At 35.0% G+C, this 13,521-nt stretch overlaps 1 protein-coding gene across 1 annotated transcript; it reads right to left on the bottom strand.

Annotated features, from left to right (window-relative positions):
- Positions 1-3,494: 3,494 nt before the first annotated feature.
- On the bottom strand, positions 3,495-8,250 carry LOC143364788 (uncharacterized; the record flags this gene model as incomplete). Its single annotated transcript, XM_076804932.1, has 1 exon — positions 3,495-8,250. A coding segment is annotated over exon 1 (4,756 nt), but the record flags the coding sequence as incomplete, so codon positions are not given.
- Between the last annotated feature and the right edge of the window lie 5,271 nt (positions 8,251-13,521).

The raw sequence follows: 13,521 nt of genomic DNA, 5'->3' as shown, positions 1-13,521 counted from the left end.
ATAGCCTAGGATATACCAGAATATACTTGAATACACTAGCATATAGCAAAATACACCAGATTATACGAGAATATACTTGAACATACTATTGTAAACCAGAATAGCCTAGGATATACCAGAATATACTTGAATACACTAGAATATACGAAAATACACCAGATTATACCAGAATATACTTCAATAAACAAGAATATAGCAGAATACAGTAGAATACACCTGAATATACTTGTATATAGAGGAATAGCCTAGGCTATACCACAATATACTTTAATATAGCAGAATACACTAGAATATACCAGAATATACTTGAATGAACAAGAATATAGCAGAATACACTAGAAAATACCATGATATACTTGAATATAACAGTATATAGCAGAATAGCCGATGTTAGACCATAATATATTTGAATACACTAGAATATAGCAAAATACACCGGGATATACCATAATATACTTGAATACACTAGAATATAGCAAAATACACCAGGATATACCAGAATATACTTGAATATACTAGAATATAGCAGAATACACTAGAATATACTAGAATATACTTGAATAAACAAGAATATAGCAGAATACACTAGAAAATACCATGATATACTTGAATATAACAGTATATAGCAGAATAGCCGGTGATATACCAGAATATATTAGAATACACTTGAATAAACAAGAATATAGCAGAATACAGTAGAATATACCTGAATACACTTGAATATACCAGAATATAGGAGAATACACTAGAATATACTAGAATATACTTGAATATACCAGAATATAGCAGAATACACTAGAATATACTAGAATATACTTGAATAAACAAGAATATAGCAGAATACAGTAGAATATACCTGAATACACTTGAATATACCAGAATATAGGAGAATACACTAGAATATACTAGAATATACTTGAATATACCAGAATATAGCAGAATACACTAGAATATACTAGAATATACTTGAATAAACAAGAATATAGCAGAATACAGTAGAATATACCTGAATACACTTGAATATACCAGAATATAGGAGAATACACTAGAATATACTAGAATATACTTGAATATACCAGAATATAGCAGAATACACTAGAATATACTAGAATATACTTGAATAAACAAGAATATAGCAGAATACAGTAGAATACACCTGAATATACTTGTATATAGAGGAATAGCCTAGGCTATACCACAATATACTTTAATATAGCAGAATACACTAGAATATACCAGAATGTACTTGAATAAACAAGAATATAGCAGAATACACTAGAAAATACCATGATATACTTGAATATAACAGTATATAGCAGAATAGCCGATGATATACCATAATATATTTGAATACACTAGAATATAACAAAATACACCGGGATATACCATAATATACTTGAATACACTAGAATATAGCAAAATACACCAGGATATAGCAGACTATACTTCAATATACTAGAATATAGCAGAATACACTAGAATATACTAGAATATACTTGAATAAACAAGAATATAGCAGAATACACTAGAAAATACCTTGATATACTTGAATATAACAGTATATAGCAGAATAGCCGGTGATATACCAGAATATACTAGAATACACTTGAATAAACAAGAATATAGCAGAATACAATAGAATATACCTGAATATATTTGTATATAGAAGAATAGCCTAGGTTATACCACAAATAACTTTAATATAGCAAAATACACCTGGATATACCAGAATATACTTGAATACACTAGAATATAGCAAAATACACCAGATTATACCAGAATATACTTGAACATACTATTGTAAACCAGAATAGCCTAGGATATACCAGAATATACTTGAATACACTAGAATATAGCAAAATACACCAGATTATACCACAATATACTTGAATAAACAAGAATATAGCAGAATACAGTAGAATATACCTGAATACACTTGAATATACCAGAATATAGGAGAATACACTAGAATATACTAGAATATACTTGAATATACCAGAATATAGCAGAATACACTAGAATATACTAGAATATACTTGAATAAACAAGAATATAGCAGAATACAGTAGAATATACCTGAATGTACTTGTATATAAAAGAATAGCCTAGGCTATAGCACAATATACTTTAATATAGCAGAATACACCAGATAATACCAGAATATACTTGAACATACTATTGTAAACCAGAATAGCCTAGGATATACCAGAATATACTTGAATACACTAGAATATAGCAAAATACACCAGATTATACCAGAATATACTTGAATAAACAAGAATATAGCAGAATACACTAGAAAATACCATGATATACTTGATTATAACAGTATATAGCAGAATAGCCGATGATATACCATAATATACTTGAATACACTAGAATATAGGAAAATACACCAGGATATACCAGAATATATTTGAATATACTAGAATATAGCAGAATACACTACAATATACTTCAATAAACAAGAATATAGCAGAATACAGTAGAATATACCTGAATATATTTGTATATAGAAGAATAGCCTAGGCTATACCACAATATACTTTAATATAGCAGAATACACTAGAATATACTAGAATATACTTCAATAAACAAGAATATAGCAGAATACAGTAGAATATACCTGAATATACTTGAATATAGCAGAATACACAAGAATATACCATGATATACTTGAATATACTAGAATATCGCAAAATAGACCAGGATATACCAGAATATACTTGAATACACTAGAATATAGCAAAATACACCAGATTATAGCAGAATATACTTGAACATACTATTGTAAACCAGAATAGCCTAGGATATACCAGAATATACTTGAATACACTAGAATATACCAAAATACACCAGATTATACCGGAATATACTTGAATAAACAAGAATATAGCAGAATACACTAGAATATCCTCGAATATACTTGATTATTGCAGAATATACTTGATTATACTAGAATGTAGCAAAATACACTAGAACATACTAGAATACACTAGAATATACTAGAATATACTTGACTATACTTGAATATAGCAGAATACACAAGAATATACCATGATATACTTGAATATACTAGAATATAGCAAAATACACCAGGATATACCAGGATATACTTGAATACACTAGAATATAGCAAAATACACCAGATTATACCAGAATATACTTGAACATACTATTGTAAACCAGAATAGCCTAGGATATACCAGAATATACTTGAATACACTAGAATATACCAAAATACACCAGATTATACCGGAATATACTTGAATAAACAAGAATATAGCAGAATACACTAGAAAATACCATGATATACTTGAATATAACAGTATATAGCAGAATAGCCGATGATATACCAGAATATACTTGAATACACTAGAATATAGCAAAATACACCAGGATATACCATAATATACTTGAATACACTAGAATATAGCAAAATACACCAGGATATACCAGAATATACTTGAATATACTAGAATATAGCAGAATACATTCATTGGGATCAGAGGATATAGGTGTCAGAGGACGTGAATTGGGTATTGCTTCGATCTCAACGATTAGCGTGTAAAATTGTTCGTACGTGAACATGGTCTCACCTACTGATTTATGCAAATGTTTTTTAAATGATCTAACTGCAGCCTCCCAAAGGCCACCGAAATGTGGAGAACGTGGAGGGGAGAAATGCCACTCAACGTTTTCCTGCGTCAAGAATTGTTGAAATTTGTCTTTATAATCGTTCGATGTTAGGAATTCCCGAATTTGTACAATTTCATTTTTTGCGCCTACGAAATTAGTGCCATTATCCGAATAAATGTGACACGGTTTTCCTCTCCTCGCGATAAATCGTTTGAGAGCTCCTAGACACGATTCCGTTGTCAAATCAGTGGCTAATTCTAAATGTATTGCCTTTGTCGCAAAGCAAACGAAAACTGCGACGTAGCATTTCAATTTGCTTCTATTTCTGAACTTCTTTTCTTTGATAAGAAAGGGTCCGCAATAATCTACTCCTACGCTTTCAAACGGGCGTGTTTGTATGACCCTTTTTTTGGGTAAATTTCCCATTATGTATTGCGGTGTCCTGGGATTGTATTTGCAACATTGAATGCACTTATGTAGCAGCTGTTTGACAATACTCTTGCCAGCTATCGGCCAATATTGTTTCCTCACCATGTATAATGTGGCTTGTATCCCTGAATGGAGTTGTTTCAAGTGTACCTGTCTAATTATTAGTTCGGTAACGTGGTGTTTGTGTGGCAGTATTATGGGATACTTTTGCTCAAATCTGAGTAGGGCGTGTTTTAACCTGCTACCGACCCTAATAATCCCGTTATCGTCTATAAATGGGTTTAAATTGATTAGTTTGCTCTTTCTGTTGACACCCTTGCCGTTTTCTAAATTGTTTACTTCAGATGGAAATGTTTCTAATTGAACTAATCTGATTATTCGAAAGTGTGCATTTTGAATTTCCGATATTGACAATGGGCCTGTGCCCTTCCTGCTATTGCGTTTTATGTTATTATAGAAACGAAAAATGTGTGCTACAATTCTATTTAAATAATCGATGGATGAGTATCTTGTCAGTAGATCCACGTTTGGATGTGTAAATAGAGTTACGGGACGTCTTTTTTCTAAAATTTCTATTTCCTGCAACCTTCTAATTGGCCAGTGAGACTCGTCTAATGCTAACCAATGTGGACCAAACTTCCATATTGTATTTTGTATCAGCTGAGAAGGCAGCTGTCCTCGCGAGACAAAATCCGCAGGATTGTCTGCTGTTGCAATATGGAACCAATTATCCGAATGAACAGCCGTTTGAATTTCATTGACTCTATTCGCGACAAACGTTTTTAACAGATGCGGTGGTGTCCTTATCCAATGCAGTGTAATGGTGGAATCGGACCAAAATCTAATTTGTTTGAATTCTATCTGGTGAAATGTCGTCCTAACTTCTTTGTACAATTTCACAAGGAGCCCGGCCGCACAAAGTTCGAGACGCGGTAACGAGATTGTTTTCAACGGTGCAACCCTTGACTTTGCACATAATAAGTTTACCGCGTGTTGTCCGCGTTCATTGGTGGACCTAAGATAGATGCATGCCCCGTATGCGCTCTCGCTGGCATCACTAAAACCGTGAAGCTCCAGCTGTGTCGTGTCTTGTATAGTGGTTCGGCGCGGAACAGTGAAGCTGTTTAATAAACGTAGTTCGTTTTTTATCTCTAGCCACGATTCTTTTATTGTCTGGGGAACTAGTTCGTCCCAGTCAATTGCTGTTTTCCACAATTGCTGCATGATGATCTTGGCTTTGATAATTACCGGCCCGAGCAAACCGAGAGGGTCAAACAATTGCGCAATTTCTGATAGAAGCACTCTCTTGGTAATCGGAGGTTGTTCGGATGATAGTTGTTTTAAGATATATGTGATCTGGTCGCTTGCTGGATTCCAATAAACGCCTAGTGTCTTTTTTGTTTCTGACGGATCTAGGCACAGTGATTCTTGCTGATTCTGTATTTGCAAATCCGCAATCAATCTTGTGTCATTGGAGGTCCATTGTCGCAAATGGAAACCTCCTGCGCGAGCTAATGCAATACATTGTTCCTTGAGTTCTAACGCGGCTTCCAAACTATCTGTTCCTGTCAGTAGATCGTCAATATAAAAATCTCGCATAAATACTTCTGCAGCTACCGGGAATTTTTTTGCTTCATCCTTGGCCAATTGATTCAAGGAACGCGTGCTTAAAAATGGTGCAGGAGCGGTGCCGTATGTGACTGTGTTTAATATGTAAGTTTTGATCGATTCAGACATCGAATCCCGCCATAGAATCCTTTGATAATTTCTATCGTCCGGGTGCACTACAACTTGTCTAAACATTTTCTCTATATCTGCTGTAAGAACAAACTCATGCTGACGAAAGCGAATAAGAATGGAGAACAAAGTGTCTTGTATCGTAGGGCCAATTAACAAAGTGTCGTTCAATGATAGGCCCGAGCTACTTTTCGCTGAGGCGTCGAATACTACCCTAACCTTTGTGGTCGAACTGGATTCCTTTACAACCGCGTGGTGCGGCAAATAATACCCTACGTGTTCCTGGTCATCCTTTACTTCCGTCATGTGTCCTAATTCTAAATAGTCTCCCAAAAACTTTATGTATTGCGTCTTCAAATCTAAATTTAACTGAAGTCTACGCTCTAAACTATAAAATCGCCTTAAGGCCATTGCCTTTGAATTGCCGAGGTGCTCGCGTTTTTCATTGAATGGTAGCCTAACTACATATCTTCCTTGTTTGTTACGCGTTGTGTGTTGTAAGAAGTGAGTTTCGCACTCTCTCTCCTCTGCGGACAGGAAAGTCTTCTCGGGAATTTCTTCCATTGTCCAAAACCTACTGATTTGTGTATCAAGAGACATGGCTACATGACACACTCCACGTAATCTGCCTTGCTTAATTGTTTTCTGACTACCTACTTCGCCAGTGACTATCCATCCTACTTGCGTGTTTTGCAAAATGACCGAGGGTTTATCTAACTTGATTCGACCAGTTTCTAACAAATCGTAAAACAACGTATTACCAATGAGTGCATCTATCTCCCCTGGTTTGTGGAAATCGGGGTCTGCCAATTGTATGTGTCTCGGAATATAAAACTCTCTCAGGTTTACCTGCCTCAACGGCAGCATACCCGTAATCGACGGTAGTGCAATAAAAGTTACCTGAGTTTTGAATGGACTGGTTTGCGATTTTATGCTCGTTTTAACTAGGTATTTTGAGTTTGTATTCATTTCGCCTAAGCCGGAAAACGAAAGGTCTATGTTTTGTTTGTGCAATTGTAAACGTTCCGCGAGTCTGTGTGTGATAAAGTGTGTTTGCGAACCACTATCTAGCAAAACACGACACGTGTGCTCCTTATTATGCTTGTCTAAAATCGTAATTTGTGCTGTGCCTAGCAGAACTTCGGAATCATAAGAAGCGGTTAATGCGGTCTTGATCGTTTCCGCGGACGTTGATGGTGTCGAAACGTTCTGTCTGTTATCGTTCGTCACGTCTTGTGTCTCGGTCGAAAAATGAAGTAAGGTGTGATGCTTCCTATCACACTTACGGCAATTGCCTAATCGACAATTTGCAGCGATATGGTTGGGACGGAAACAATTCATACAAAGTTTTCCCCTTTTTACAGTGTCTAAACGATCGCGAACTGACAATTGAAGAAACTTCGTACATGCGTAAATTGGATGTTCCCCTTTACAAACTATACAAATTTGTTTCCGCTCGTTCGTCGACACGTACGAACGGGTGCGGACCTGAGGCTTGGATCGTACAGTATCTTGTACCGTACTCGATTTGTTTGTATTTAAAGTTTCCGTTCCAAAATCGTCTCCGCGGGCACGTTTGTTAATAAAATCTAATAATTGTGTGAATTTGGGAATATCTTCGTCCTCTAACGTACGTTCCCACGCGCGACGTGTATTTTTATCTAGCTTACTAGACACAATGTATATTAAAATTGTATCCCAATGCTCGGTGGGTTGCTTTGCGGCCTTCAACGCGTTCACGTGTACTTGTGTCTGCTCTGCTAATTGTCTAAGATTTATGGGCGTGTCTCGAGTGACCTCCGGAAGATCGAGTAAAAGTTTCAAATGCGCGTTAATGATTTTTCTTGGCTTGTTGCATCGTTTGCATAACAAATCCCAAGCCACCAAATAATTGCCTTCCGTCGCGTTTAACGAATCGATTACTGCGGTAGCCTCTCCACGAAGTGCATTTTTCAGAAGATGAAATTTCTGCACACCGATTAATTCATCGTTATCGTGAACTAAGGATTTAAACGTGTCATGAAAACTGTGCCACTCAATCGGATTACCATCGAAAGGCTGAATTTCTATTTTGCGCAAAAGTGAACTTGTTTGTCTGGTTGTATTTGGCGAATCTATTGCTCGGTTCACGGACACTGGTCTGTCGGCACCACGCAAGTTCTTCAACCGATCGCTAATTATTTCCGCGGCTCTATAATAATGTTCCTCAAACGTTTCCCATTCCGCCGTATGGTCAGTTTCTTCGTCGTTTACTTCTATCGCTGTTTGCACTTCCGAAAACGAATCGAACATTTGTTGTAATTTTGACTGACGTATCTCTAATGACGTAATAGAAGTTTCGCTCTGATCTTCCAGATATGATAGCAAACGCGTTAATTGAGCTTTAATACTAGCGCGCTGTTTTCTCAATGACTTAAGGTCAGCCGATTGCGACGAAGAAGTCATATTGTCGAGATCGAAACAATTGGATATGAAGGATAGAGATGGAAAGTGGATCGTTAGCACTCACCGACACGAAGTTTGCGATGATGCTATCTCTGGATACTGCTGTCTCTGGATACTGCTGTCTCTGGACACTGCTGTCCCTGGATACTGCTATCTCTGGATGCTGCTGTCTCTGGATGCTGCTGTCTCTGGACACTGTTGTCCCTGGATACTGCTATCTCTGGATGCTGCTGCTGTCTCTGGACACTGTTGTCCCTGGATACTGCTATCTCTGGATGCTGCTGCTGTCTCTGGACACTGTTGTCCCTGGATACTGCTATCTCTGGATGCTGCTGTTTCTGGACACTGTTGTCCCTGGATACTGCTATCTCTGGATGCTGCTGTTTCTGGACACTGCTGTCCCTGGATACTGCTATCTCTGGATGCTGCTGTTTCTGGACACTGCTGTCCCTGGATACTGCTGTCTCTGGATACAATCCAGTTTCCTTGTATGACGGTTGTTCACCGCCGTCGATCACCGTTGTCCAACTGCGAGCCACTGACCCGCTTGGATGCTGTCGTCCGTTCGGGAGCGTTGTAGGCTCGTCGGTTGCCGTGGAACTGCTTTCTGGATGAAGTTCCCCGATCAGCTTCCTCCAGCGATTCTCGTTCAAAGTCTCCCCAAATGGAGCACGATATTGTGTGTTGTAGCCGGAACCACTATCCGGCTCGAAGGACCAAAATGTATGTACGTCGCGGCGTCGACAATTAATTTAGCGACGATCGAACGACGCGGAGGAATTTCTGCGGTAGAAATCCTATCGAATTGTATGTTAAGTGGACTGTAAGTACTTGAGTGGAGCGAGTCGATGGAGGTTTGAAAGTGTTGTATTTTACAGAAGCAGCGAGATACAGATTCGTTGTTTTCAGCGTCGCGGTTAGTGTGTTTCTCCCGTCTTTAAGGAAGTGGAGGCAAATATATATGGTTGGAAAGGAGAAGCGGGGTGTATAGGGGTAGTCAGCAGGTAAAGGAAATATGGTTTGCACATGTTGGCCTTCGGAGAGTTCTAGGGACGGTTCGAAATATGATTTTGCAGGCCTTAACTATAACTTAAATTTACCCCAATTCGGCCCGTAGCGGCGGTTTATTGCGGTACCCCTCGGACATGCGGAAGCAGTAAACCTCCGTACGGTGCCCCATGCACCCTCACAGGGAACCCCCAAGTACGGTGTTCCGTATCGGACGGAACAATACTTGAATATAGCAGAATACACTAGAATATAGCCGAATATACTTGAATATACTTTTGTAAACCAGAATAGCCTAGGATATACCAGAATATACTTGAGTACACTAGAATATAGCAAAATACACCAGATTATACCAGAATATACTTGAACATACTATTGTAAACCAGAATAGCCTAGAATATACCATAATATACTTGAATACACTAGAATATAGCAAAATACACCAGATTATACCAGAATATACTTGAATATACTAGAATATAGCAGAATACACTAGAATATCCTCGAATATACTTGATTATTGCAGAATATAGTTGATTATACTAGAATGTAGCAAAATAGACTAGAACATACTAGAATACACTAGAATATACTAGAATATACTTGACTATACTTGAATATAGCAGAATACACAAGAATATACCATGATATACTTGAATATACTAGAATATAGCAAAATACACCAGGATATACCAGAATATACATGAATACACTAGAATATAGCAAAATACACCAGATTATACCAGAATATACTTGAACATACTATTGTAAACCAGAATAGGCTAGGATATACCAGAATATACTTGAATACACTAGAATATAGCAAAATACACCAGGATATACCAGAATATACTTGAATACACTAGAATATAGCAAAATACACCAGATTATACCAGAATATACTTGAACATACTATTGTAAACCAGAATAGCCTAGGATATACCAGAATATACTTGAATACACTAGAATATACCAAAATACACCAGATTATACCGGAATATACTTGAATAAACAAGAATATAGCAGAATACACTAGAAAATACCATGATATACTTGAATATAACAGTATGTAGCAGAATAGCCGATGATATACCAGAATATACTTGAATACACTAGAATATAGCAAAATACACCAGGATATACCATAATATACTTGAATACACTAGAATATAGCAAAATACACCAGGATATACCAGAATATACTTGAATATACTAGAATATAGCAGAATACACTAGAATATACTAGAATATACTTCAATAAACAAGAATATAGCAGAATACAGTAGAATATCCCTGAATATACTTGTATATAGAAGAATAGCCTAGGCTATACCACAATAAACTTTAATATAGCAAAATACACCAGATTATACCAGAATATACTTGAATAAACAAGAATATAGCAGAATACACTAGAAAATACCATGATATACTTGAATATAACAGTATATAGCAGAATAGCCGATGATATACCAGAATATATTTGAATACACTAGAATATAGCAAAATACACCAGGATATACCATAATATATTTGAATACACTAGAATATAGCAAAATACACCAGGATATACCAGAATATACTTGAACATACTATTGTAAACCAGAATAGGCTAGGATATACCATAATATACTTGAATACACTAGAATGTAGCAAAATACACCAGATTATACCAGAATATACTTGAATAAACAAGAATATAGCAGAATACACTAGAAAATACCATGATATACTTGAATATAACAGTATATAGCAGAATAGCCGATGATATACCAGAATATATTTGAATACACTAGAATATAGCAAAATACACCAGGATATACCATAATATATTTGAATACACTAGAATATAGCAAAATACACCAGGATATACCAGAATATACTTGAACATACTATTGTAAACCAGAATAGGCTAGGATATACCATAATATACTTGAATACACTAGAATGTAGCAAAATACACCAGATTATACCAGAATATACTTGAATAAACAAGAATATAGCAGAATACAGTAGAATATACCTGAATATACTTGTATATAGAAGAATAGCCTAGGCTATACCACAATATACTTTAATATAGCAGAATACACTAGAATATACCAGAATATACTTGAATAAACAAGAATATAGCAGAATACACTAGAAAATACCATGATATACTTGAATATAACAGTATATAGCAGAATAGCCGGTGATATACCAAAATATACTAGAATATACCTGAATAAACAAGAATATAGCAAAATACACCAGATTATACCAGAATATACTTGAATAAACACGAATATAGCAGAATACAGTAGAATATACCTAAATATACTTGAATATTCCAGAATATAGGAGAATACACTAGAATATACTAGAATATACTTGAATATAATAGTACATAGCACAATATACTTGAATATACTTGAATATAGCAGAATACACTAGAATATAGCCGAATATACTTGAATATACTTTTGTAAACCAGAATAGCCTAGGATATACCAGAATATACTTGAGTACACTAGAATATAGCAAAATACACCAGATTATACCAGAATATACTTGAACATACTATTGTAAACCAGAATAGCCTAGGATATACCATAATATACTTGAATACACTAGAATATAGCAAAATACACCAGATTATACCAGAATATACTTGAATAAACAAGGATATAGCAGAATACAGTAGAATATACCTGAATATACTTGAATATACCAGAATATAGGAGAATACACTAGAATATACTTGAATATAATAGTATATAGCACAATATACTTGAATATACTTGAATATACTTGAATATAGTAGAATACACTAGAATATAGCCGAATATACTTGAATATACTATTGTAAACCAGAATAGCCTAGGATATACCAGAATATACTTGAATTCACTAGCATATAGCAAAATACACCAGATTATACCAGAATATACTTGAACATACTATTGTAAACCAGAGTAGCCTAGGATATACCAGAATATACTTGCATACACTAGAATATACCAAAATACACCAGATTATACCAGAATATACTTGAACATACTATTGTAAACCAGAATAGGCTAGGATATACCAGAATATACTTGAATACACTAGAATATAGCAAAATACACCAGGATATACCAGAATATACTTGAATACACTAGAATATAGCAAAATACACCAGGATATACCAGAATATACTTGAATACACTAGAATATAGCAAAATACACCAGAATATACTTGAACATACTATTGTAAACCAGAATAGCCAAGGATATACCAGAATATACTTGAATACACTAGAATATACCAAAATACACCAGATTATACCGGAATATACTTGAACATACTATTGTAAACCAGAATAGCCTAGGATATACCAGAATATACTTGAATACACTAGAATATAGCAAAATACACCAGATTATGCCAGAATATACTTGAACATACTATTGTAAACCAGAATAGCCTAGGATATACCAGAATATACTTGAATACACTAGAATATACTAGAATATACTTGACTATACTTGAATATAGCAGAATACACAGGAATATAGCATGATATACTTGAATATACTAGAATATAGCAAAATACACCAGGATATACCAGAATATGCTTGAATACACTAGAATATAGCAAAATACACCAGATTATACCAGAATATACTTGAATATACTAGAATATAGCAGAATACACTAGAATATCCTCGAATATACTAGAATATAGCAAAATACACAAGATTATACCAGAATATACTTGAACATACTATTGTAATCCAGAATAGCCTAGGATATACCAGAATATACTTGAATACACTAGAATATAGCAAAATACACCAGATTATACCAGAATATACTTGAATAAACAAGAATATAGCAGAATACAGTAGAATATACCTGAATATACTTGTATATAGAAGAATAGCCTAGGCTATACCACAACATACTTTAATATAGCAGAATACACTAGAATATACTAGAATATACTTGAACATACCAGAATATAGCAGAATACACTAGAATATAGTAGAATATACTTGACTATACTTGAATATAGCAGAATACACAAGAATATACCATGATATACTTGAATATACTAGAATATAGCAAAATACACCAGGATATACCAGAATATACTTGAATACACTAGAATATAGCAAAATACACCAGATTATACCAGAATATACTTGAACATACTATTGTAAACCAGAATAGCCTAGGATATACCAGAATATACTTGAATACACTAGAATATAGCAAAATACACCATTTTA

This window comes from Halictus rubicundus, unplaced genomic scaffold (genome assembly GCF_050948215.1).
Source record: "Halictus rubicundus isolate RS-2024b unplaced genomic scaffold, iyHalRubi1_principal scaffold0988, whole genome shotgun sequence".
Taxonomy (NCBI): Eukaryota; Metazoa; Arthropoda; class Insecta; order Hymenoptera; family Halictidae; genus Halictus; species Halictus rubicundus.
The sequence above is the reverse complement of the archived record's forward strand: the minus strand, read 5'-3'. Positions and strand labels throughout refer to the sequence as shown.